This window comes from Bipolaris sorokiniana, assembly GCF_000338995.1.
Source record: "Bipolaris sorokiniana ND90Pr unplaced genomic scaffold COCSAscaffold_7, whole genome shotgun sequence".
NCBI lineage: Eukaryota > Fungi > Ascomycota > Dothideomycetes > Pleosporales > Pleosporaceae > Bipolaris > Bipolaris sorokiniana.
In genome coordinates, this window is record NW_006911901.1 from 1,435,921 (window position 1) to 1,460,201 (window position 24,281).

At 51.2% G+C, this 24,281-nt stretch overlaps 11 protein-coding genes across 11 annotated transcripts; 3 read left to right on the forward strand and 8 right to left on the reverse strand.

Moving 5' to 3' along the window:
* Nucleotides 1-526: 526 nt before the first annotated feature.
* Nucleotides 527-2,511, reverse strand: COCSADRAFT_190544 (uncharacterized protein). The gene is made up of 7 exons (XM_007702050.1): nt 2,370-2,511; nt 2,320-2,347; nt 2,083-2,092; nt 1,761-2,032; nt 1,494-1,584; nt 1,377-1,422; nt 527-1,243 (listed from the first exon to the last, which is right to left on the reverse strand). The coding sequence occupies exons 1-7, from the start codon at nt 2,479-2,481 to the stop codon at nt 951-953; spliced, it is 852 nt and encodes a 283-aa protein (XP_007700240.1). The 5' UTR covers nt 2,482-2,511; the 3' UTR covers nt 527-950.
* Nucleotides 2,512-3,418: 907 nt separating this feature from the next.
* Nucleotides 3,419-4,855, reverse strand: COCSADRAFT_37048 (uncharacterized protein). The gene has a single exon (XM_007701664.1). It carries the CDS (start codon nt 4,606-4,608, stop codon nt 3,874-3,876), a length of 735 nt encoding a protein of 244 aa, XP_007699854.1. The 5' UTR covers nt 4,609-4,855; the 3' UTR covers nt 3,419-3,873.
* Nucleotides 4,856-7,467: 2,612 nt separating this feature from the next.
* COCSADRAFT_325578 (uncharacterized protein) lies at nt 7,468-8,006 on the forward strand. The gene has a single exon (XM_007702051.1). It carries the CDS (start codon nt 7,571-7,573, stop codon nt 7,895-7,897), a length of 327 nt encoding a protein of 108 aa, XP_007700241.1. The 5' UTR covers nt 7,468-7,570; the 3' UTR covers nt 7,898-8,006.
* Nucleotides 8,007-8,195: 189 nt separating this feature from the next.
* COCSADRAFT_89468 (uncharacterized protein) lies at nt 8,196-8,840 on the forward strand (the record flags this gene model as incomplete). Its single annotated transcript, XM_007702052.1, has 3 exons — nt 8,196-8,226; nt 8,301-8,453; nt 8,647-8,840. The coding sequence occupies 3 exons, from the start codon at nt 8,196-8,198 to the stop codon at nt 8,838-8,840; spliced, it is 378 nt and encodes a 125-aa protein (XP_007700242.1).
* Nucleotides 8,841-10,428: 1,588 nt separating this feature from the next.
* Nucleotides 10,429-12,128, reverse strand: COCSADRAFT_26614 (uncharacterized protein; the record flags this gene model as incomplete). The annotated part of the gene is made up of 5 exons (XM_007701538.1): nt 10,429-10,852; nt 10,929-11,228; nt 11,382-11,473; nt 11,523-11,885; nt 11,937-12,128. The coding sequence occupies 5 exons, from the start codon at nt 12,126-12,128 to the stop codon at nt 10,429-10,431; spliced, it is 1,371 nt and encodes a 456-aa protein (XP_007699728.1).
* A 1,204-nt stretch (nt 12,129-13,332) lies between these two features.
* COCSADRAFT_171536 (uncharacterized protein) lies at nt 13,333-14,054 on the reverse strand (the record flags this gene model as incomplete). The annotated part of the gene is made up of 3 exons (XM_007702053.1): nt 13,333-13,558; nt 13,615-13,701; nt 13,756-14,054. The coding sequence occupies 3 exons, from the start codon at nt 14,052-14,054 to the stop codon at nt 13,333-13,335; spliced, it is 612 nt and encodes a 203-aa protein (XP_007700243.1).
* Nucleotides 14,055-14,295: 241 nt separating this feature from the next.
* COCSADRAFT_325587 (uncharacterized protein) lies at nt 14,296-14,955 on the reverse strand. Its single transcript, XM_007702054.1, has one exon. It carries the CDS (start codon nt 14,867-14,869, stop codon nt 14,537-14,539), a length of 333 nt encoding a protein of 110 aa, XP_007700244.1. The 5' UTR covers nt 14,870-14,955; the 3' UTR covers nt 14,296-14,536.
* A 41-nt stretch (nt 14,956-14,996) lies between these two features.
* Nucleotides 14,997-16,028, reverse strand: COCSADRAFT_143007 (uncharacterized protein; the record flags this gene model as incomplete). Its single annotated transcript, XM_007702055.1, has 2 exons — nt 14,997-15,585; nt 15,772-16,028. The coding sequence occupies 2 exons, from the start codon at nt 16,023-16,025 to the stop codon at nt 15,042-15,044; spliced, it is 798 nt and encodes a 265-aa protein (XP_007700245.1). The 3' UTR covers nt 14,997-15,041.
* Nucleotides 16,029-16,172: 144 nt separating this feature from the next.
* Nucleotides 16,173-20,340, reverse strand: COCSADRAFT_199855 (uncharacterized protein; the record flags this gene model as incomplete). The annotated part of the gene is made up of 11 exons (XM_007702056.1): nt 16,173-17,025; nt 17,106-17,486; nt 18,065-18,281; nt 18,340-18,685; nt 18,737-19,061; nt 19,111-19,209; nt 19,255-19,288; nt 19,336-19,428; nt 19,480-19,576; nt 19,629-19,847; nt 19,897-20,340. The coding sequence occupies 11 exons, from the start codon at nt 20,338-20,340 to the stop codon at nt 16,401-16,403; spliced, it is 2,880 nt and encodes a 959-aa protein (XP_007700246.1). The 3' UTR covers nt 16,173-16,400.
* Nucleotides 20,341-21,012: 672 nt separating this feature from the next.
* COCSADRAFT_117887 (uncharacterized protein) lies at nt 21,013-22,261 on the reverse strand. Its single transcript, XM_007702057.1, has 2 exons — nt 21,922-22,261; nt 21,013-21,868 (listed from the first exon to the last, which is right to left on the reverse strand). Exons 1-2 carry the CDS (start codon nt 22,187-22,189, stop codon nt 21,108-21,110), a joined length of 1,029 nt encoding a protein of 342 aa, XP_007700247.1. The 5' UTR covers nt 22,190-22,261; the 3' UTR covers nt 21,013-21,107.
* Nucleotides 22,262-22,569: 308 nt separating this feature from the next.
* Nucleotides 22,570-23,616, forward strand: COCSADRAFT_37054 (uncharacterized protein). The gene has a single exon (XM_007701665.1). The coding sequence runs from the start codon at nt 22,662-22,664 to the stop codon at nt 23,562-23,564; it is 903 nt and encodes a 300-aa protein (XP_007699855.1). The 5' UTR covers nt 22,570-22,661; the 3' UTR covers nt 23,565-23,616.
* The last annotated feature ends 665 nt before the right edge of the window (nt 23,617-24,281 follow it).

Genomic DNA, 24,281 nt, shown 5'->3' on the forward strand with positions numbered 1-24,281 from the left:
CAAGCACAAGCACAACACACACTGCACGCAACACACACGCCCCCACAAACACCGGACCACCGAACACGCTCTCTTCCCACCCAACCCAACCCAACCACCCCCCCCCCTCTCATAACGGCCCAATCGCACACACCCTTTCTGCCATGTACCTGATCCAGGCACAGCCCTGCAACACCCAACCTCCCACCCTCCATCTCACATCGGGAAAGCTACAACAACCCCATCAGCCAAGAAAACTTTCTGGTGTGGATGGGCATCATTCGCATCCCCAAATATACTATTACCAGTAGTCGCGAAAGAAAGAAAAAATCTAGCGGCCCATTGGGCAGGGCTGCCTTCGCTAACCAGTGCCTAAGTATTAAACGGGTGTGTGTGTGCGCGCGCGTGTGTGTTTGCGAAGCTTAGGCCAGGAACCCAGGCCCAGCTAGTAAGTAGACAGACAGACACACACACACCATAGAGTAACACACGCACGGGCGTGCGCGCGTGTGTAGAAAACGGGACACTACACGCTGGCACACACACACACACACACACACACACACACACACACACACACACTCTTAACGGCATTCGGGCACCGGACTGACCATCGGGCGTGTCTCGAACGACAGGAAGGAAGGTGACCGATGGGAAGGGAAAAAAAAATTGGGTCGTTCAATATTCTGGGTGGGCTGCCCGCTGCCCGTGGACGATGACCGGAGTGTGGGGAGAGAGAGAGAGAGACAAAGCGAGAGCAAGGGTGAGTAAGGTAAGTATGGGTACTAGTCAGGGTTGGTGGTGGGTTGGGTAACAGTTGGGTGAGATCACGATAGGGTAGCTTGTTCGTTTGTTTCCCTGTTTCATCTTTTCGGGCGGGTAAAAAAAAGGACAAAGCGCGGCTGGATCATTCTTTTGGGGGAAGGAGGTGGGGACGGGCAAGGGAAGAGGAGAGAGTTAGGGTTCGACGATCACGCCGGAGAAAGGGTGGACACGCTGGCAACTGGCATTGGAACAAAGCAAGTAAAAGGGGGGGGTTGAACAGAGCGTAGTAGTAAGTAGTAGTAGTGTAATCCAAAGGGGGCCCTGGTAATTGCGGGGAGATGAGTTGGCATGTGTGCTTGCGCAATGCCTTTCTGATGGGTGAAACGGTAGGGTCGGAGACGCCCGACGACACGGCGAGGGCGATCGAGACCGTCGGAGTTGCGGGTGCGAGCTGTGGGGAGACGGCCGATGGGGGGCAGCGCCGTCTTTGGCTCAGGTACTGTATGTACACATGTATGTATGTAGTAATTACTGGGCCCAGAAGGAAAATACTACCACACAAAGTATCGACCGGTGAGGCTTGCGAAATGCATCATGCATGTATGCTGCACCTCTGGCATGCAGGCCCTTACTTTTTCTCATTCGCCCTTTTTTAGCCGCATTCAAAAGTGTGGGGACCTGTCAACACATACACACACATAATCGCATGGGTCGGTCAAACTCCACAAAAACTACACATCTTTACGCACAACATTGCCGACTTGGAACCAGGGCTGGATTTGGCGCTTTTTCGTTGAGATATTGGAAACTTTACCTTGGGCTTGGGCTGCGGGGGACCCACTTTACAAACCATCTGGTGTGTATACAGTAGTTAACTTAAATAGTGGGTATAATGTAAGTAAGTAAGTCAGGCTTTTGGGCCGGGGGGTTGGGCCGCCGGTGGAGAGAGGGAGAGTGAGAGAAAGTAAAGAGAGTTTGCTGACTTGGACACCACCCAAGGACCGAGTCTGGCATACCCTCGGCTGTTTAGGTGATGTGCACCTGGAATATCCCGGACGGGGTGCAGATGGCAGCGCGCAATCGAGTGACAGCTGTCCATGCACAATTTCAGTGGAGCCCAAATTGTTCTGGAATCACCATCTGAATATCGATCAGTACCAGATTGCAATCTAGATGTTGAGGGCGGGGGGGTTTGCGCGTAGCCCGATTGCGAAACACTGTTCCCCCCGATTTCTCTTGTTCTCCTGCTCGTTTGATGTTCCTCTGTCTCTCCCCAGTGTTGGTAAAACTGCACACGGTATACACGGCACCCAATATACACATTCAACTATTACATACCCGCTCCATCCTCTGACGTATGTATGATGCCGGTAATAGCAAGCGTAATAATCGTCGGTCTTTTTCGCGGTGGACGCGTATACGAACGGGGTCGATCTCCGTAACGTGGGTTGGGAAAACGGACACCTATCTCCTTTCATGCCCTCGTTAAAAAAAAAGTGAGGCTCCTGATTCGCACGTTGCCCAGCAATTAATGCGAACCATGCTTGTCCATTTCTGAGGCCACGGCACACTCACACTGCGCATTCTTGCCACTCTCGCCTTACTATGTGACTGGTAGTACGTACCCCGCAACACCAACACCATTCTGCCATCATCACCATTGCCATTGACCCCCATTTCACTCTCCACGTAGCAATTGATTATGCGGCGTTGCTCTGTACTACATCGCATAGCCATGTTGTTTCAGATTGAAGCCCCTTGGCCACGAGACTCCAAGCTGACATGCGTACTGTAGTGTAGGTGGTAGTTATTGGAACTGGTACCGGTTGCCAACTTTTGGGAGCCGGAGACCCTGACGTCTGCCTTGCCCCGCATCACCAATCCTTCCGCGCCATATCCTTACCCTCGACAAGCCTCTTCAGCAAGCAAAGACGTCATGGCGGCACGCTCAAGACTCGGCTGAAGCTGGTGATGATGTCGTATCTTTGCCTCTGCGTCTTGGGGCCTTGGGAGCCAACCTTTGCCCGACCTTTTACTCAGCAGTCAATCGCTCCACAAACTACACCACACTTTGCGAAGAAGCGCATTCAGCCCTTTTGCACGAGGGTCTGCGTGCAGTAGCTAGCGGGTGTGCGCGCGCCCTCTGCAGGTCTTGGTATACCGGTGTGTCCAACACGGGTAGCGCAGAATCACTGTGGCGGACAAAAGGCACCTCCGATGATGGAGAGGGTGTTGAGCAACGGGGCAGAAAACGTCAGGGTCTTTCAGCAAACCTGTTCACGGGTCGTATCGGCGCCGGCGATCAATATATTCCTGGCCACATGATAGTAGCATGGGTAGCGATAAGACTAGGGGTGTCGTTGTGCCATTGGCCATGTGTGAGTCGAAGCAAAGGAAACAGCCTTCGCCTACGTACAGAGGGAGCTGCCGAGGTGTAGTGGACGTGATAGCGTGCCAGTTGCCCATGTTTGAGTGTGTCGAGGGTCTCAGTAGATGGTTGCTTGGTGCAGCGTAATCTCCCCATGGCACGCACATTCTGCCATTTCGCTGCGGGCCAGCTCCACCCTGCAATCCCTCCACGATGCACTCAATGCCCCCAAGGCCGTCTCATTCATCATCTGTACTATCCTTAGTAGTCCGTGGCAAAAATCACCTCAGAATGGCAAGAAATCATGTCAAGTGTCGAACAATGTTGTTCCATTAATAGCTATCTAAAATAGTACATGTGTCAAAGTCCCTAAGCCCCGCCCTTCAGCGTCATCTAGGCGTTTCCATCGCATCACTCCAGGGTCCATCAACCCCCCCTGCATTAAAATCCATTACCCTCAACACCGTAAAGGTGGAGGCATCTTCCCCCCGATGGTACATTCCACTCCTCCCTCGCCGTCCCAGCCAGCATGTGTGTAAGCAACGCAAAAACAAGGCGTGCAAAAACATGAGGAATCGGTCTGTGGTGGTAGTGCGGACTGCCGCGGAGCTTTTGCAGCTTCCGCCCGTCTCACACACACATGGAAGTAGAGCACGTAGCGGCGGGCGCTAGGCTCTTAGTAAGAGACTGATGGCGTGATAAGTCGTATCAATCATGAGATCGTATTTCGTAAAGCGCAAAGAGAATGCTTAGGTCATCATTCATCGGTAGTAGCCAGACGAGCGCTGCTCGCGGATGTCCCGGTTGGTTGGCTCGCGGACTTCAACAGCGTAGTGCTTTGCGTTGCGGCGTTGCTTGGCCAGGTCCTCTTCGTAGAGGGAACCGCGCTTGGCGTTTGGGGTGTTGCTGATCTCAGACAATGGACGCTTTGCCTTGGTGGTGGTGGTGGTGACGGTGTGTTGAGGCCAGTCAACAATGTCGTCGGTTCGTGGTCGGGCGGACTTAATCTTGGGCTCTTGCTCGACCTTGACAGTGTTGCTTCGTCGTGGGGGGGAGGCAGGTGGTGGTGATGATCGGGGAGCGACGTAGTAGCTGCGGTCCATGGAGACAAAGGGCCTGCGTGATCGGTGGCGGAGGCTACGCTCAATGGCCTTGAGGAGGCTGCAGACTTCAACGTAACCGGCTGGGATCTCAACGCGGACAAGCTTGTTGTTCTCCTCCACTGTGGAGTAGGTGGCTCCAGACTTGTGGTAGATGTAGCGGGCGACATCCTGGGCCAGGCCGTGGCCGACATCACAGAGACGCTCGTGGTTGCGGTGGACTTCGTAGGCGTTGTGGCAGTGAGCACACTTCCTGGCGTGCATCTCAAAGTGGTAGGCAGCCCAGCTCTCGGAAGTGTTTACAGGACGGCAGAATGAGATGACGGGGTCTTCATAGAAGCCAACCACGCGTTCCTTCTTGGCCACGGCGGGCTTTGCGTGGACGGCCGTAGGCATGTTTGTGCGTGCAGACGGCATTTCCGGGGAAGATGTTGGCGGCTTCTTGAGTATGGACCTTGGGGTAGCCGTGGTGACGTTTGTGCCAAGGTACGATATGGTAGCGATGAAGTCACTCTCGGGCGAGAGCGACAATGGTATCTCAGTGTTGTGTTGTTGGCGTGGTAGACTCGGCTGGCGAGTACAGATGGTAGACAGCTGAACGGATCAGAGTGCGGGTGGGTTGTTGGTAGTAGGTTTGGTATGAGGAGCCATGGTGGGTGCGGGCGGCATGGAATTATATGTCTACCCTCGCTCGCAGTAGACGCATACCTTGGGTGTGGGTGGAAGCCTGAGACTAGCCGGGGTGCCTGCGCCCATCGGACAGGGGTGGTATTAGCAGCAGCAGCGACCAGGGCCCATGGCGCGCTAGTGAGGGCGGTGACTGCACATCTGCTTGGGTGCGAAGATGACGACTGTGCCTGTGATTTCTTGGGAACTGCAGCTAGAAACGTGTTTTGGGCCGACGTTAGAGAAAGTGAAATGTTACGGCCAGCCGGCGCTCTGACTGGCGGCCTAGTCGCTGTGCGTGGCTGCTGCGAGCAAAGGGGGTCAGCGAGGGCATCAACAGCCGCTGCACCATCTCCTGAAACGTGTTGCGGCGAGCAGGGCAGACAGGCGCAGCCGTTTGGACAGAGGCTCGTCGATTGCTGTTTTTGGACAGTGGGTGGTGGCCGTGGTGGTGTAAGTGTAGCAGTCGGGCATGGTAGTGACGGGTGTGACAGCTGCGCCCCATGGCTTGCAGACCCCGTCGCAGCCTGTTTCTTGAGGCACCAGCCACTGCCGTCACGCCCATTCGGGTCTAGTGCTCAGATAGCTGACTGCCGGGGCACAATCACAGCCACAGCCACAGTTGCTGCACCTTAGCCGGCCTGCGTCTCAACGCATACCTTCCAGCTGTGGCTGTTTGGTTTTGTGCAAAAAGTCAACATGTGCAAGTATGATGATGCGTACATCCAGCCCTCGCTCCGCGCTGCGCAGTTGGGCCGAGCTGGCCTCTGCCATGGTGGCCTCATGTCCCCGCGGTGCTGGTTTTCACACACCGGACGGCGGCACCGTACCTCGAGCCGCCGGCTCATCACCAGCCACGACAGTGCAAGCAAAGGGGAAAAAAGCAGGCGTGGCTCCCGCAGTGCCCTTCTCGACGTACCACCAGAGCCGCTCAAGGGCGCCCAGAGATGGAGCCACTGCTGCGTGTCCTGAAGGGAGTCATCAGCGCACCCTGCCATGCCACAGCTGCCGGCGGGCGACAGCGACGTGCATGGCGCTACGCAGCCTATGGCGCCTGTGGCCTTGCTGGTCTTGTCTCACCGGATTTTTGCTGCCCCACAGTCGTACACAATTGGGCCTCTCTGCTCACTCCCGACCTCCCGGCCTGCTGGCAGAGCCAGAGCAGTTCGCCCGCCGGCCCATCCGGACGTGGCACCTAAGGACTCTGCCTGTCACTTGTCTCCGTCAGCGACACGAAACAGTAAAAATTCCTCTGGCCCTTCTCGTCCAATCACTCCCACTTTCAATTCACACTCCCTTCTCACACACTCGCCCGCACAATTCTGCCATCCGTGACTCCTAACAGTCAAAAGCTGCCCAATTTGGCACGGGCGTAGTTCGTCTGCTTCGCCCTGTGACTCCGTCTTCTCGTTGCTCTTCGGCTCGCCCCGTACATGAGGCGCAGCCCTCGCAGCACCCGTCCCTCCCATCTCGACTCTGGCCAATCTCTTCAAACGACCACTCTCTATACGAGCTCCTAGCTGGCGTTGCAAGCCTCTTAGCGCAGCCATCCACCCACAATACCCGTTGACAGATGCATGCTAGCGAACTGCGGTCCATGCGAACCACTGCGCAGCCACACAATGCAGCTAATCTACAATGCAAAATGCCATCGTGACTTGCTTTCCTCCATCCACTAGCCCTTTTGCTCTGTAAACACCTTCGCCCACATCTTGGATGCATGCCTGCTGATGACCCTTCATATCCGGCTCCCGAGAATGACGCCACAGTGTGGCGCCAGCAGAGCCTCCTTACTGCAGCCATACGCCCTAGAGTGGACCAAGACTTCCAAACTCCAGGTCAATGGACTGATATTCGAGGCTGTGTACTTAGCACGCCGTTTCCGAGCCGTTGTCCCGGCCAAGCCCCTCAGGATAATGCCTTCTCCAACTTTCCCCAGATGTTGCATCGTCATGTGGTCCACCAGGCAGATCTGCAGCCTTCCGAGCAGGCAGCCCTATCAAGGTTGCGCAATGGCTAGGCAGCAACTGCGCAATCCCAGCTGAACTGCGAACCATCTGATCTTGACGGGTCTATTCGCCCTTTGCTATGTACACCTACGTACATTGCCAATTGCATAGTCAATTGCGCCTGGTTTGATTAATCAGCAAACCCAGGGGCTAGCAAGTAGTGTAGAACCAAGTGCCCTTTTTTCCAAACCACATCACATGACGCGCCATGTCCGCCCACCACCACCATCCCTTCCTTCACTAGGTGTAGGTCCAAGTTTCTACATCAGCGGTTGTGGCGCCACCCGTGCACTTGGTACCTGTTGAAGTCTTCTGTTTGCCTTCCCTGATTACGTTCACCTGCGCATCCCGCTGTTCTTCAACATATGTAAGCTGCGGAGCTCCTTTTGTTCACCGGTTACTTGGCCATCAGCCAAGCTACTCATCTACTGCAAACACCCAACATCAGGAGTCATCGCTCACCGTTGACCGCAAACCGCTACATCCCCCTAACTATGGTTGGGGGGCCTTTTGCCGGCGCTGCCTAGGGCGATGCGGGGTTGTAAGTTTACCAGCAGCCCAATAGCACGCCTTGTTTAGTCATGACACTGCGATGGCTGCGACAGGAGATTTCGGTCGCAAAGCTGTCGTTGTCGTTGTCGTTGTCGTTGTACTGTCACTGTCGAACTGGCGGCGAACACTGAATGTATTTTCAGCTGTGCTTACCCGTATGGGCCCAGTTGCCACGAGGTCGGTCAGCGGCTGACTACCCCACAATCTGGCGGTCTCACCGTTTCCTTTTCCAGTTGCATCACGTTGCTGCAACCCCCATTGCAATCGACATGCTACGCACTCGGAGATTTGTTTTGCAGATCCCCCAATCGCGGGTCCCAGAGTGCGCGCGACTTACAATATGGCACAACGCCTCCGAAGCCCTTAGCACCTCAACAACCACGCTCTTTTGCGAGAAAAAGCAGCGCAAATTTACATTCTCGAAGTTCATACGTCCAAATCGAATCACTCAAGGCTGAGACACCTGACCGCGCGTTTCAGCGCTCGGTAAGCCTTAGCCTGTTCCTGGGCTAGTTTGCGATCTGTGCTCTCACACCTCACACCGCTTTTCACCGAAACTTTCAGCAGCGACAGATTTGCTTGAAATACCAGTATTCCCTTCTTCTCCTGAAATCCCTTCAAACCCAACCCAACTGTCCCGGAAAAGAAGAAACATTCCCCAAAAAGAGCAAGGAAATGCCGCCACGAAGCGTCTGTTTGAACGTGTTTACGCACAGTCTTGGCGAAGGCAATGGAGCGGTGAACACCAGAAACCCCATGTTGGAAAGACGAGACAGTGCAATGGGTGGTATGTTTTCCTGCCAGATATCTTCGCACACTTTAGCGATTTCATTTCATATTAATATTAACATTTTCTTGCAGACATTCCAAGAAGCACGTCCAACGGCTCTCTCACACCGCAATCGGTTTCAAACTCAACCTCCCCTCCACCAGCGTTCAACCGCGCGGACCTCTTCCGCTCTCTGCGCCCCATGGCCAGCACCGAAAGTCTCAACGGCGCGCTGACCAGCAAACGTAAGTTGTTATATCTTCAATCTCCAATTTCCATATGGGTGGGACGCAGGTGCCCGATTTGATTCGCTGCACTGCATTAGCGCCCATGTGGTGCTCCACTTTACCCACTCACATTGGGGCCGCTTTTGAGGCCTAACATCACGACATGACTATATCACCCTTGTACCAGCAACAATTTACTAACACATGATAGCTTGCACCACATGCTCTGGTCAGTACGCACGACGCCGATGCTCTCGCTGCAAGGCAGCATACTACTGCGACCGCAACTGCCAAAAGTCGGACTGGAAGACGCATCGCAACATCTGCGAGCCCATCACCCAGACTTACTCTGCTCCCGAGACGCCTAACTGCTCCAACCCTGCAAGCCCGACAAACGAAGCTTGAACGAGTGTCACGCCAACACATACTGAGACACTGCACCTTCTCAATGGCGGCACATCTGGAAACTCCCAGTGAACCGGATGCACCCTACAATGAAGACAATCACCACATGCCCCACGCACGTCTGAAATAAATCGACACTAAAGAAGATGGAAAGAAGACAAGCAACAATTGAATTGCTACGACATTAATGATAGATAACCAACTTGCACATATGGAGGGTCGGAAAATCAGGCGTTCTTGCTAACTGTTTTTTTCTGTTTCTTGTAAAGCCTGTTACTGGGATTCCCAACGTCACATTCTAGAAAGAGCGATAAAGCATTCAATTGCAACCATGCATAGCGACGAGCGACTAGCGAAAAATATCCGGATTATTACTTTAGCTTTTTTGTTCTGTTTTCTACCTTTTACAATCACCAAAAAAAATATAGACCTTTTTTTTTTACCCTACACCACAATACTATACTCACTGGCTTAGCGCCATATGATTCGGAGAATTTCCTAGCGAACATGCATTCTTTTTCTCTCATGTATGTTATGCACACATGAGACATAACAGCACAGCCACCCACGACTTCACACCTCAGGCCAGCCAGACAGACAACGAACCAAAAAGGCTACACTGAACGAGGTGTTCACCTTATGCGACATATGCATACCATCTTGCACATCTCCATATATGTACATGTCACATTTATGCACCCCAGTGGCAACTGACTCAGCAACAAGCCCTGCTTCACCGCTTCTCCACTTCCACCACCACTGCCACCTTCCACCACCATCTCCTCATCTTTGCCAGACTAGAGTACATCGGTACTGCTATCTATGTACGTGTCATTCCCACCTTGCCCTTCCGGTCACTCCCCTCGCCTCGCCTCCCCCCCCCTCTCCCCTTCACCCGCATGGTAAAGTGCATATCCAACGAACTCTAAATCTCGAACCAGCGCATAGCAGGACAGTGGCCCTAGGGGTGGGGTTTATGTCCAAAATGTCTTGGGTTACATTAGTAAAACGGCAGAAAAAAAGTGACCAGTACCATTGTATTGGATTATAAGTACATTGTACAATATTCGTCCCCCCTCCCATGTCCACTTTCCATGTACATATGTATTATATATGCGCGTGAGACAACGCAAACAGCAAAGTCTAGAGCGGGGTGGAGATACTTTGGCTGCATGATAATGTATCCAGAGCAAGGATTCGCGTATGCAGAGTAAGACGAGAGGAGAAAGAGGATATGGCCTTCTGGGCAATCACGGGCAGCGCGTGGCGCGTAGGGAAGCAAGGGGGTGGAGAAGCAGGGTGGGCCGGACGGGGAAAAAAATGGCGTACATGTTGTTAGCTTGGAGAGATAGTGAAATGTCCACTGCGCTGGCAATATGATTGCTGATAATGATATGGGCCGCCCGCATACGTACATATGTATGTAGTACATATGTATAAATACAGTGGAAACTGGACACACCTGCATGATACATGACTTGTTTGAAGGGGGGTGGGGAGCGTGTTACGCTATCGTGCCCGGCCGCGATCGAAACATCGATGTCGTACTGCAAAGCAAACGAATCACATACCCCAACCCCACTTATGCTTATATGGCGACGACGGCGCCAAATGGGGCTTCCCCATTGAGTTTGAACGATGTTGGTTGCAACGTCTGGAACACACCCTTGGGATCGTACTTGCTCGAGACCTTGTTTAGTCTTGCCACGCTGTCAGCTCCGTAGCCGGATATAACGGGCTGGTAGGGGCTGCTGTACGCCATGTACATGTAATCGTTGTATGCACCCAGCTGCTTGGCTTTTGCTGTCGACGCGTCCAGAAAGTCCTGTTCCGTCTCGTATATGGTCTTGTCGTCCTTCTCGTCCGTCCAGGCCAGGTAGAGCAGGACGTTGAAGAAGGGTCCACCGTCTGGGCGCAGACCCAGCGCATTGCCGCCCTTCCTCTGCATAACCCTCAGCACGGGCTTAAGTAAAAGCTTGGAAGGCGATCGAGGGGGCGCCGCCACCGGGAAACTTAGGGACGATTTTGAAAAAGTGGTTACTCATCCATTTCATTAGCTCCGTATTGACTTTGAACGATTGCGACTACATCGTTGTGCGTAAGCCAGCCGGCATGCTCTCAGTCAGCCCCAACGTAATCTCGGCCAATATGGTATCCTTGGTGGCTTCATTAAGAGCAGGGATCGAAAGATAGTCGTTGAGAATGGCCGGTGGATTCGACACGTCAACCGGTTCAAAGTATTCGTACTCTGCCGATGCAGTCCTGTATCCCGAATTGTACGCGACGGCGACAAAGTGCGCAGCCTTTGTATCCACCTCGGCGTCCTGAACCGTGTTTCCAAAAGCGTCAAATAGTGCGGGGATGTGGGTGGCGTTGTATTGGCGTGTGCTAGAAAACATGAGACCTTAGGGAAAGATTTCATAATTGAAGGTTGTAATAATACCAAAGTTATTACCGCCGCCTCAGAGAGCCCAGTATAGGTCAGGGTACGTTTATTCGCCGAAGGCAATAATGGCTCCAGATGCAGAAACCATCTCGTACGATGCGATATTGTCGCATGCGAGGCCATACTTGTTAGTGTGGTGACTGATGCCACCGCCGAGCGTGAGACCACCGATTCCAACCGTCGAAGCCTGTTGAGGTTATCAATCACGTGATTAGCTGATATGTTGAGTGACTTACGTGTCCACCAACCATTGCGAGATTGTAGGGAGTGGGGTAGTCGTAGACCTTTTTCCAGCGGTTTCCGGGACCGACAGCGACAGTTTTGTTATCAGCGGATAGCACGAGCTTGTTCAATTCCACCAGATCGACTGTAATACCACCCTCAATATTCGATGCAGGAAACGCAGCATGTCCCCCACTTTTGACGGAAAATGGATACTGTATCAAGCGTGAAAGCAAAAATAGAGTCGACACCTCCAAGGCTGCTGTTGGAATGAACGTGCAACGGGGCTTTACACTGAGCTGCTGCTGTGACCAATACGTTTTCGGCGCTTCTTGTGATAGCTTCCAGTCTCCAACAACGAACTTCAATGAATCGCACTGTCGATAGTGTTAGCCAACATCTAATACAACATATGAGGATTAACTCACGGCGATCGAGCAGCCTTCCAGCGGAGACCGTTTGACTAAGCTGGATAGCCCTAGTATGGAGGACACATTGAAGCCGTTGTCAATAAGTGCTTTCGGAACGTTGAAATCAGCTGTTTCAAAAATACCATGGGTAATTGTTGCGACAGCACTTGTGTTGAGGGCAATGAGTGTGAATATGTGGAGACTCCTCATGGCCACAGATGTCAGACAACCGACGACTAAATGAACTCAAGACGCATGGTGAGATCTGGAGAAAACGGCCTTCGCACGTAGACACCGACTCTATTTGTAAGTATTGCCAGATCTGTGATACGTTCCATTGCGAGTAAAACCAAGCGGGCAGGTGGCTTAGGAATGGCGCAGCTGGTTTATCAATCCTGTTGTCTTTACTTAAAATTCATCCTGGTAAGAAAAAGCAGTTTTCCCGCTACCTTCGTCTGACCACCTTGAAGCATGTGTTAACACGGTGCACATGTATCGTCCAATCAGGCATCTTCGCGTTGCCACACCAAGCTTTGAAAAAGGACTCTGTATGTAAAGAGAGCGATCGAGATGCTGGAAGCGAACTGTGTCGTTTGGACTAGATTAGATGTAAGATTTGGCTCTTACAGGAATGCATGTCACGACGTGATAAACAGGCTTGGCTGTTTGATGGGGTCAGGTTACTTGCCCCCCGCCTGGCTAGTTGATAACTTTGGCGCCGTCTCGTGGATAGTAGCCGTAAAAGCATTCCTGTCATTGGTGGTGATTGTTTGCTGTGTGTTTCCTCCTTTGTGTACGGGTGGCTGTGTGCAAGTGAAGGAATGAGGGGCAGATTGTCCTGTTGACGTGGAAAAAGAATTTTGGCTAGCAACTGCTTAATATGGAGATCCCGCGGCCCGCAGCTGGCTATCCGGGCTGGGCGTCGTGACACCGCTTGCGGTAAGTGCAAAGTGTTTACCGACGTTCCGTAAAAGAGAATAGAGAAAATTTGTCGCGGTATTTGTTGTTACCTTTCCAATATACTATTCGAGTAAGCAGTACCACCCCAAATCGCAATAATTTGTACAAGCCGACGTGCTATCGAGACATCCAATCAGAAAGAGCATGCAGACTAAGGAGTTCGGCCTCGACCTGTTAGCAAATCAGTCGAGATTGTCAACAACAGTAATCGGAGACCTACCGATACTTGAATCTCCAAGAACATAACTAAGAGAATTCTTGACCCAAACAATATTTGTGCAATGACTGGTATCCATACCGAGGAGACCCTAAACCTGCAATCCGTGCTGTGAAGATGGTTCAGATTCTGAAGCATCGATTCGAATGTACTTGATATATCGCCACGTGTATTCATTACCATAGCCTTCTTTCGTTCGATCGAAGTCACCTAGCTTCGCCGATTAAGTATATCCATTCACACTGCAGACTCGCCCTCATCCACTACCGCTTCTCCTGCACTGTTATTGGGCCTACCCTCTCCATCCAGCAGAGGTGCATAACCACTTAATAAATCCGCGTTGAGTTTGTACTTTCCAACCGAAAAAGATCTACCCTGACACTGCGGGCATGAAGTCGGATAATAGGTACCAGGCTGGAGCGCTTCGAGGATCTGCGTCAAAACGAAGTAAAGGTGTATCAAACTAGATTCTGTTAGTCTCCCTTCGATCCGAAGTTAAAATCATCCCAAATCACATACAAATTGCAGATGAGAAAATTAGTCCCATACGTGCCTAGCATAACTAGGCTCCTGTCAGCCCACCCGTCCGGAATGAATATCCAATCTCTGGAAACGCCATAGTCAGTCAAAGCCTCTCGATTAGAGGGAGTCGCTTCTTACAAGATCAGGCACACTAGCAGCCCGACGCCAAGTAGCAGGTCAAAAACCAAATGGATCGGTGTTCCAGTTAATCCACTAGCTTGGCATCCGCACTTCTTCTCATTCGCAAGTAGTAAGGCGGAGTAAGCCGAAGAGAAGAATAAGGGAACGATACCGATGGCGGGATTGACGCATTTGGAGAAGATGCCCTGGAGGAGCAGAATGAGGAAGCCGGGTGGGAAGGTGGCGAGCGAGATGGCACGAAGGGCGTGGTAGCTTGATTTTGTAAAGACTGTAAGGTTCAACATAGGACCTGCCATGTTGTAAATTATCTAGGAACTCGCTGGGCTGGACAGTCGAAAGTATGGAGCGCGCGGGTGATTTGTGTAGAGATTGGTTGAGGGAGACACGATTGGGTACCTAGGCGTTTACAAAGCTCTTTTTTCAAGAAAAAGCTAAGAATTCTATGGGCTGGTGTCGGAAAATTGACGTCCTTATATTTCAATCAGGCAACAGTCGTAATGTGCTGTTCAACTCGTACTTGGGCGATCGGCAGGGGGCCTTAATGGCAGTGCTGTGGAAAAAGAGCCTGACGCTGCGGGCCGCACATTGGCAAGGCATACGCGTCACTAATAGTAGAACCATCTCGTTTTCCGAAGAGCCGCAGTGGCTTAGGTGCGTGTTGTTAGCGACGTGCCGCGGTATCTATTTACGGGTGCTGTTTGATGTTCTCTACACTTTCGAACCCCACCTGATGAGCACACCCGCGTTGATCCTTGCCCTAGAACGGAAGAAAAGTAGCTCATTGAGGCCAGAATAGGTATGCTTTACGAAAAAGATGTATCAAGTCTAAGCCCCGGTGAAGCTCCAGTGGTGAATATAGAGAACATGGACTGCCTTGCGTGAACCCATTCTTTTCCATCATCAATCCATCTGTCGTCCCATAGCACTTAATTGAAGCCCTTTCCTTGGAAAATTGGAGCATGATTCGGTCGCTGACACCATGGGCATCTGCCAGCCAAATCCAGGCCGTTGTTTGGACAATCCACAGTTCGAAGCGTAGTATGGATAGAGCCGCAATTCTGTTGGTGTATATGGCCACTTTATCATTGTTATCCAGGTGCCACATGAACATCTCATGTCTTGGAAAAACGTAGAGAAGTATCCCTCTGGCATCTTGGGTTCCATCAAGTAATCAGGATACGGTCGAAGCGTCATTCTACGCACGTCATTCACATCCACGACCAGTTCTCGAATCCGATACCCAAACTCTTAACAACACGATCCTGGGAATCCTGACTCCCCTTTCAACCATGACCACCCGGTTTCTTCAGCGCTCCTCCAAGAATACTCGGATCCAACATCTTAGCCTCCGGCACCTCAACCCCACACCGCACCCACATACTCTTCCAAAGTGCACCCACAGCCCTCTCCTCGGGCATAAAAACTACAGTATTGATATACGTGCTAGTAGTATTCAAGCAATCTCCCTCATTGAAAAGCGCCGCCTCGCAATTATCCCCTTTGTTCGAAAAAAACACGCCGCAGCGCGCTTCGCCGGGCAGATTGATGCAAGTTCCATTTTTCCATTTTTCCAGAGGAGGCGGGAAATATGACTTTTTGAGGAGCTTGCCGCGGCAGTGCTTGGGGCCGCCGGAACCGGCGTATGTGAGGGCAAGAATGGGGATTTGCGGGGCTTGGGGAGCGGCGGGTTTGGGGGCTGGGACTCGGGATGGTGTAGGTGTGGGTTTGGGGCCTAAGACGCCTTCGGCGTCCCAGCTGCCGCTGCTTTGGGGTTCCGGGGTGAATCCGATTATACCTTCTTGTGTTTCTGTCATGATAGTAGGTACACTTTCTTCCGTCGTAGTGGTGGATACGCGCGTTTTCACCAGGGTAACGGATACAAGTGTCGTGGTCAAAGTAGTAGAACCGAGCGTTTTTGTAAGGACAGTGGACACGGTCGTTCTTACTGTGGCAGTAGACAGAAGAGCCTTATCCAAAGTAGAAGACACAAGTGTTTCCGCAGTGTCAGTAGACGCAAGCGGCAATCCAGATATAATGCTGCTTCCATTGAACACATCTCCGCGATCAAATTCCGTGCCATTCAGCAGCGCCTTGGCCGCCACCACATCTCCATCATCCCCAACCTTAGCAGCCTGCGCGGAACTGATTTGTACAATCTGGGGCGATATACCGCGAATCTGGATAGCCGTCGCTAGCGATAAGGCGATGAACAAAAGAAAAAAAGCCGAAGACGCGATAAGAATTAAGTGCCGAGAAAACAAAGACATTGTGCCATGGACGAAGAAAAAGCTTAAAAAAATGAGAGTCTGGGGGATTGAGTGTAATGTTTGTCGGGATGCGAGGACGTTGCCAAGCTTCCATCAGGGGTTGTTGCTATGTGGGTTTCATCCCCATGCTCGTCTCAAACGCTTTTCAACCAGACCTTCTCAATACGTATATTGGTGGCTGTACGCTAGTATAGTTTGACGATAACCTATATGTCCCCGCTTAAGATCGTTGGGGTCCAGACCAAGTGGTGAAAACATGATCGATCAGCAAATCATGAACGCATAGGAACGATCCTTAGAATGCGCGGTGAACTTTGACTGTATCAATCCAAAATATTAGAGAAAGTCGCAAAATCCCCCCAACCCTCTTCATCCCTACGAAGACTCATCCGCCGCCTTATCCTTCGCTCTATCTTGCGGAACTTTAATCACAATCTTTCCCTTCGCCCTTCCCGTCTTCAGCTTCTCAAAAGCCTTGGGTGCATCTTCCCACTCAAACACCGTATCTACAATCGGCTTCAACGAGCCCTGCTTAAGCCACTTGCCCATGTGCCTCAATTGCTCCGCCGACGGCTTAGCCATAATCATCTGAAAGGAGTTCTTCCCGCCACCTAGAAAACTCGGCAGAAGCATATTCCCAACTAACGTCTTCGTACCACCAAGGCTAGGTTGCATCCCGACTTGCACGAACTTGCCCTCAGGGAGGAGGAAAGCAGACGACGCTTTGTACAAGCTGTCAGGCGCACCGACGTTGTCTACCACGGTGCTAAAAACCTGGCCTTTGGCAGAGAGCGCCTCAACGATATCTGTAGTCTTGTAGTCTATGACTTCATCTGCACCAAGGCTCTTGCAAAACTCAATGTTAGGGGTCGAGCAACTGGTGGTAACGTGGCAGCCCAGCGCTTTAGCAATTTGAATGCCAAAGACGCCGGTTCCGCCTGAGCCGCCGTTGATAAAGACTTTGTCGCCGCTCTTGACGTTTGGCACAAGTGCCTGGTATCTATACGGGGTCCGTGTTAATTCATGTGTATCTCATTGCGTCATTTGCTAGAAATAAGCAAACAAAAACCACAAACTTACTCTGTCAACCCGACGATGCCGACGCCTGCCGCTTCCTCAACTTTCACGCCTTCTGGTAGCACAGCGAGCATGGTTCGTTCTACGACTACGTATTGAGCGAGGGTTCCGCCGGTCAGGGCGCCGACTTTTGCACCAAAGACGAATTCGCCGATTTGGAACTCGTCGACTTTTCGGCCGACTTTTGCGACTGTACCGCAGAAGTCGGCACCCGGAGTGATATTGGATCCCACGAGTCGAAGGGGCATGGGGCCTTCAGTGACTTTGTAATCGACGGGGTTCAGTGCCATGGCGTGGACTTGGACAAGGATTTGTTCATCGTGGAGGAAAGGTAGTGGTGCGGATTCGTTGATTCGAAGGTTCTTCTCGATACCACCGTTCGTGCTATTGTACTGCCAGGCTTTCATTGTGGCAGCCATGTTTGCTGAACTTTTGGCTGAGACGGAAAGGCTGGGATGAGCTGAATGTAATTTGCTGGGGCGCTGTCCTGGTTGACTTTATAGTCCGAACCCGATAGAAGTGCGTCATGACGATTCAGTCCAGGGCGGGGTTCGCGGCGGCGCCATTCAGTTGGTATTTCGCCGCTAGATGTGCGCCTCTTTACCAGTGCTGCGCGGACTCGACTCATGGAACCATCACCATCACCACCACGATTGGTTTGTTTGTAGAGTAGCTATTATCCAATGAGCTGCAAAATGGGTCAGTGCACTTCCTCGAGACTTACTTGCCCTATTCACGCGCAATTGTGTGCGCCCACGCCCTTTATAGGTTCTATGTAGTGGCTCTAAGATGACGGAAATTTTAAAAGAACACAAAATATCTCTTCTTGGTTGCTCGTCATGTTTAATATATATCGCGAAGTTAAGGTGCTGACGGGCGTAAGCCACGTGGAGCGCCGTACTTGCAGCCAACCTATCGACCTGTTTTCAGATACAACTACTTTTCAAGAATATTTGATGAACATCTGCTCAATGCCGGTAATATTCCATGTGCCAGTGACAGTGTTCAGAGTCAGATTCGTTGGAGTCGTTGGCCCACGCTGCAGCGCGCCGCTCTCAACGTATCCGCCCGCAGCCACAACCGAGCCATTAGTCCTCGCCAGATGGTTAGCGCCCGCCTTGACAGTAAAGTTGGCGAGACTAATGTCAAAAGGGTTGCGAGAAGCAACTGAAGGAGAGCCTGTAAAGGATTAGCAAAGAGTGACGATTAAGACGAATAGAGATTGGCAACTACTTACCGTAGTACTGCGCGTTGAGCTCTTCAGGTGAGATGAAAAGTTCATAGTATCCTCGATAATAGCCCTCTGTCCACTGAAGCTCCCTGTTGTCACGAACAAGTGCTGCAGAGCGGTCGCTTGAATTTGCAATCGATCTACCAGAGCCATAACCGCTGGAGGAGACAGCAGTGCCAGCAAACTCGACTCCAATAGCACCCTCTCCCGTAGCCTGGTCGTATGGGGTTTCGTCCAGCCAAACGAGATCAGACACCCAGTTGGCGTGTGAATCACCGGCTAAGAATGCAGTGTTTGGAATCTTGTTACTATAGAGATGGTGTAGAGTACGGTTACGGTTTGCCGTGTAGCCCTCGTCGAAGTCAGCAGCGCTTCCTGGTCATTGTGCAAATCCGATGCTTACATCCCACTGATCAGCATTCAGCCAGTCGCTGTAGACCGCACTGTTGTTCATGCGCGAAAAGATGATCTGGTTACCAACAATCCTCCAAGTAGCGCCTCGTTCATGTGACTCAGAGAGCCGGTTATAAAACCAGTTTTCTTGACGACTGCCCATTAGCGAGCGGCTAGCATCATCTCTGATTTCTGCGATGTAGTCATCGTTCTCGTTTAGAGTCGTAATTGACCGATCATAGTTGCGGGTATCAAGAATGATGAGGTCGAAGAGTTTGCCCATCTTGAAGTTGCGCCATATGCGGAGGTTGTCATCCAGATCGACTTGGCGGATTCTATTCTCTTTGTTGGTTGGATTAAAACACAGTGGGTTATGACGCTTACGGCATCCATTCAAAGTACGCTCGGACAGCGTTCATTTTCCTTGAATCAACGCTGATACCTCCGTACTTCAAGAAGCTCTCTTCGGTGTTATTCATGTTGCTATCCGCATTAGTAAACACTCCAAGGCAAACTGAAGTCTCTTACCTAAATCCATCACGGTATCCGTTGTTGGCAATTTCTTGAAAGAGGTCAGATGAGTACAACGCATAGAGTAATTTGACATACCATGGTCATCCCATGTAGGGATCCATGCAAAGTTCTGGTGAGCAAGCTTCAAGTCATCATCCGTACGATACTGGCCAATTCTAGCTCGGTAGTCTACGAAATGTATTAGATGCGATCAGTAGTTGGCAAAGTATAGGTACTTACCGTATAGTGTGACAATCTCGCGTGGCGGATTTGTTGCTCTAGGATCTTTGCCGAGCTTTCCTTTAGTAGACTCGTATATGTAATCGCCTAGATGAACCTTGAATCTTGCATCAGCCAGGTTTACATAAGAAGTGCCAGGTCAGCCCTACAAAGAAGTCTACTTGGTCCTTCCTAGCAGCATTGCCATAAGCATTGAAATATCCGTTCTGCCAATTGGAGCAGGAGAAGACTGCAAGACCAACTTTGGAAACTTCATCGTCATGATCAGGGCTAGTTTTAGTTCTGCCTAGAGGACTTTTGTTGGAGCTGCCGCAGACACTGAATTGATAGTAGTATTGAGTGAACGGCTCCAAGTTCTTGGCTTCAACCTTCACGGAATTAGCTTTCATCTTAGCGGGAATGGCGTATGAGAACAACCTTGACAGTATAATCAATGTCGGACGTGGTATATGCTTGCCCTTCGTCAACAACAGTTGAGAAGTCGCTGTCTGTACCGACACGATAATCGACGCAGATGGGATTTGGCGAAGCTTGAATGTATTTTTCTGTCTCATGGTTGTAGAGTGCTACATAGCCAGAAACAGTGACATTTGATCTGTCATGTTCGAGCGATGGTGCAATACGGGTCCAGAGGATGACCGAGTCAGGGTAGGGATCTCCAGAGGCAACGCCATGTGTGAAGTTGAGCTGAGCTGGATCCAATGGAGCAGAGCGCTTGGAAAGAGTTCTCTTTGCGACCTTGGGTACATCTATTCCAAGATCATTGTGGCGGCGAGAAGGCGAATCATAGTTCAAGTTGCCGTCAAAGGATGCACAAACGAGCGAAGCCAATGGAACAGCTGCAAATAGGACCGAGAGCATCTTGTGAACTCAAGGAGTTTTTTGCTCCGAATGATTTGAAAGAGTGCCGGGTATCAGGTTGTTTATAAACCGTCGTTGGCCTTTGACGTCTTCGATACTTGCATGCTTGTATGCACGCTTTAGTCCTCGTAGACATGTATGACGATACACTAGTCTCCACACGTTCACGTCGTACATTCAACAAGGCCACGACACCGCAGCAGGCCAATCAGCGATTCCTTATTTCCAGTGTGAAATACGGTGCCTGTTGATCGCAATTGCACATGTTGCAATATGAGACTCTGATTAGTTGAATACGCCATCACCCTATCAAATGGTCTAGCGTGTCATCGATATCCTGCACGTCTTCACCTTTGCAACAATGCTGCAGAATACTTGAAGGGGCAAATCAAATCCAACAGCCGCAAACTTATAGGTACCCGTTAGCGATGACGGGCGGGGTTGATGCAAGTACGCTTTTCCCCACGCACGTGTGGGCTAAACGGATCTTGATTGGCGGTACTCTTTTGAGGATAATCCCGGGAGCATTTCTCATCCATACCGCTGCCATGTCTACCTCGCTTCATGTTATATCCGAAGCCGCTCTGCAAATAATATGCCGCTGATAGCTCATAATATTCACCACGTCATCGTTCCAGTATGTAAATAACATAAATCGATTCAATCGTCAACAAACCGAACACGAATCATGGGGCCTTGTTTATACATATAATATAGCGTTACATCAAGACATCGTCCGGGAACCCTACAAATACAAACTATACATGTCAATCAACTTTGTACACAAGTTTCACACCCGAAACCTTTCCATCCTTCAAGTCCAACAAGCCCTGGGGAACACCAGCCAAGCCATCTCGCACCTCAGCCGGGTGTGTCTTGATCTTGCCGCTTTCGATCAACTCCTGCGATCGTTTCCAGAACTTGACACCGAACTCGTAGTCTTCTGGCTTGGCATCAAGTCTCTCATTGAACCTCTCACCAAGCGCCGTGTATCCGAGCGTCCAGACTGCTTTCACGTCGCTCCTTGGGTAGCCATCGGGATGTAGGAGTCCAGACATGTGGCCGCCAGTGGAACTGATAGCTGCAGCTGTGATGTCGAAAGAGTTGCCTTCGGCAATGCAGTCGAAGACCAATTTGAGCTTGTCGTTGGTTACTTGGCGGATCTTGGCTCCGACGTTGGGCTCGTTGTAGTCGAAGACGTGGTCGGCGCCGAGCTTACGGAGGAGATCAAAATTACGGGGAGAGGATGTGGCAAGGACCTCATAGCCTGAGAGCTTTGCAAACTGGACAGCAAGCGTGCCGGTTGCAGTAGAAGCACCATAGATCAGGATAGGCGTAGGCTCTTCCACTTTGGCTGGCGGAATTGGTAGGCCGAGCTCCTGGTACAATCCTTGGCCCACGGTAGTGATCCCAACGCCCAAGGTCGCAGCATCCTCAAAAGACATGCTGTCAGGGATCTTGAGATTGATACCATCTTTAACCTTGATGTGTTCGGCGAAAGCACCGTTGGAGTGGTCTGCTGGATCGCCTGGGGCAGATTAGTGATACCTTTCTTCAGAGATCAGGAATATTCCAATTTACCTCCACGAACAAATCCACAAATACGATCACCAACCTTGTAGTTAGTCACTGCTTTTCCAACCTCTTCAACAACTCCGGCAAAGTCGCATCCCGCAATGGCACCTGGCGAAGGCGAATGGTGGATGCTTTTCCAATCAGTTGGGTTCAGCGCAACAGCTTTGGTCTTGACCAGAAGCCAATTGTCGGCTGGAATCTTAGGAAGAGGTACGTCGTTTCTCAACTCAGAAACGTCCTTTGAGACGTGGACTACTGCTTTCTGGGTAGACATGGTTGATTTGTTAGAATGAGATTTGATATGAAAAGAAAACTTCCGATACTAATCAGGGCTTGATATGATTTTATAGAGGTTTTTACTAAGAGAGATATCGTAGTTAGCAGATTTGTAATACCACTTATAGCGTCATCTTAGTGTATACTACAAATTGCCTCGGAGATAAGCGGGGCATGCTCAGCGAAGCTCGTCATTCCTTCACGATCATAGACAGAGTGAATTATTAATTCGCCCGGTTGGAACTTTTCTGTGCCGATGTCATTGCGGCTATTACCGGCGACGCACGTGTGGTGAAAGGGAAAGTGGGTAATAGCAGGGGTCCGAGCTTGAGCTACCCAAGCTTGCATGCAAGGGTCCGGCAAGCACGCGTTGGTGATGGACTAGAAGTCCAAACCTCAATTCCAACCGTGTAGCACAAAATCTCCGCACGAGTCGCAAAATCAGGCTCGTGTACCGCTCCCTCTCAAATATGGCAGAACCTCAACGGCCCGGTCAAGTCGAGGACGAAGACATTGTCCTGAGCTTCTTCCCCGACCCCCCACCCTTCTACAAGCACTTCACACCAGAAAACCTTGCCCGCCTCCAAGAAATCGAAAAAGATGCCGGACTCCACGAAAACAATGACGATGATCCCTCCTCCAGCGCCGCACCAGGGACAAAGCTCTCCGCCGAGCAAATCCTCGCGCTACCCACCGAACTCCGCTACCTGATCCCGCCCGAGCCCCCCGCCGACGACGCCGAATTCCACGTCTTCGACACAGTCGCCAAAGCAAAAGGCACCGACGTCTTCATGAAGAACATGGAATACATAGCCGACCAGCTGAAAATGCAAGGCGTATTCCAAGATTGGCAGTACGAGCAACTCTACCCCAGCGACCCTTCGTCCACAACCTCCTCTCAGCAACTACCAACCTCCTCAACAATAACAACATCAAACTCCGTGTCGATGGACAGACAAAACTATCTTTTCAGGTTTCTGCGCAGTATACTTTTGAGTTACATCTCGCTTCTGGGTATTGTGGCCTCAGACCCAGTGTCTGAGAAGAAAGATGAGAAATTAAAGGATATCATGACTATGGTGGCCAACATGCATGCGCTGATTAATGAGTATCGGCCACATCAGGCGCGGCAGACGCTGATTGAGCGGATGGAGGAGCAGGTGCGGCGCAAGAGGGCGGAGGTTGAGGGAGTACGTAAAATGGGGGAGAAGGTACGGCAGGTGCTTGCGGGGCTTGGGGCTGTGGATGGGGAGGATAAGGACGGGGTGAGGGATGCATGGGGAGAAGGGAGTGCTGGTGTGGGGAAGGAACAGGTGAGAAAGGTGGAGGCGCAGAAGGGGGCGTGGGAAGCGCTTGAGGAGGTGCTTGGTTAACGGAGAGCGATTTTGCACGCGTTCCGCTAGGTTATGGAATAATGATACCCTTTTTTTTATCTTTTCACAATCATCATATGTCAGAATTCGGCTGCGGTCGCTGAATGCGTCGATCGCGCAGCTGGGCGAGGGGGCACGAGACTCCATCATACGTTCAACGGGGGAAGTTCGGCTCACTCACAACAAAACTACAATCCATATGTCTCAAAGTTCTGGCAACACGAGAACAAACCCACCACGCACATGATTGCATTTGCAGAGTTAATGCCACCCATCCTAGTGCAACGCACCACAGCTGTCAGGTACCCGCTAGCCCTCTTTCTGACATGCAAGACATGACGTCAGCCAGTATACACGTATCTATTCTCCATCAGCGTCTGCGCTATACGTGTCTATGCTACCCGCAAAAAAACTGGCCCGTCTTCTTATCCGTGAATGATAAGAAATCAAACGATGATGCAAAAGTTATCGCGCGGACCGCACTGTGTCTCGGGACCACCACCTCCCCCCGTTTCAGCGGCTAAGATTTCCAGCTCCTCTTTTTGCAACACTTGCGATAACGCTCAGCTCGAAGTAAGCTTTCAGTATTACTTACATAACAAACCTTTTTCTTAGTATTGGGGGAGGGTGCGCACGCGGTGAGATTCGACAACGCCCCCTTAGTTTGCCTAGCTCATGAGCCGCCCCCCCGTTTTTAGAGTATAAACGGCAGGGCGA

What these genes read in the sequence shown, in the direction of transcription:
- COCSADRAFT_37048 (XM_007701664.1), bottom strand. Translation starts at nt 4,608, where the DNA reads ATGCCTACGGCCGTCCACGCAAAGCCCGCCGTGGCCAAGAAGGAACGC.
- COCSADRAFT_190544 (XM_007702050.1), bottom strand. Translation starts at nt 2,481, where the DNA reads ATGGCTATGCGATGTAGTACAGAGCAACGCCGCATAATCAATTGCTAC. An exon ending in GGTTCCAAGTCGGCAATGTT is followed by an intron (nt 1,423 to 1,493) that starts GTGCGTAAAGAT and finishes ATGTGTTGACAG; the next exon opens with GTCCCCACACTTTTGAATGC. An exon ending in AAAAGGGCGAATGAGAAAAA is followed by an intron (nt 1,244 to 1,376) that starts GTAAGGGCCTGC and finishes GTGTACATACAG; the next exon opens with TACCTGAGCCAAAGACGGCG.
- COCSADRAFT_325587 (XM_007702054.1), bottom strand. Translation starts at nt 14,869, where the DNA reads ATGTTCATGTGGCACCTGGATAACAATGATAAAGTGGCCATATACACC.
- COCSADRAFT_325578 (XM_007702051.1), top strand. Translation starts at nt 7,571, where the DNA reads ATGTATTTTCAGCTGTGCTTACCCGTATGGGCCCAGTTGCCACGAGGT.
- COCSADRAFT_37054 (XM_007701665.1), top strand. Translation starts at nt 22,662, where the DNA reads ATGGCAGAACCTCAACGGCCCGGTCAAGTCGAGGACGAAGACATTGTC.
- COCSADRAFT_117887 (XM_007702057.1), bottom strand. Translation starts at nt 22,189, where the DNA reads ATGTCTACCCAGAAAGCAGTAGTCCACGTCTCAAAGGACGTTTCTGAG. An exon ending in TTGTGGATTTGTTCGTGGAG is followed by an intron (nt 21,869 to 21,921) that starts GTAAATTGGAAT and finishes AATCTGCCCCAG; the next exon opens with GCGATCCAGCAGACCACTCC.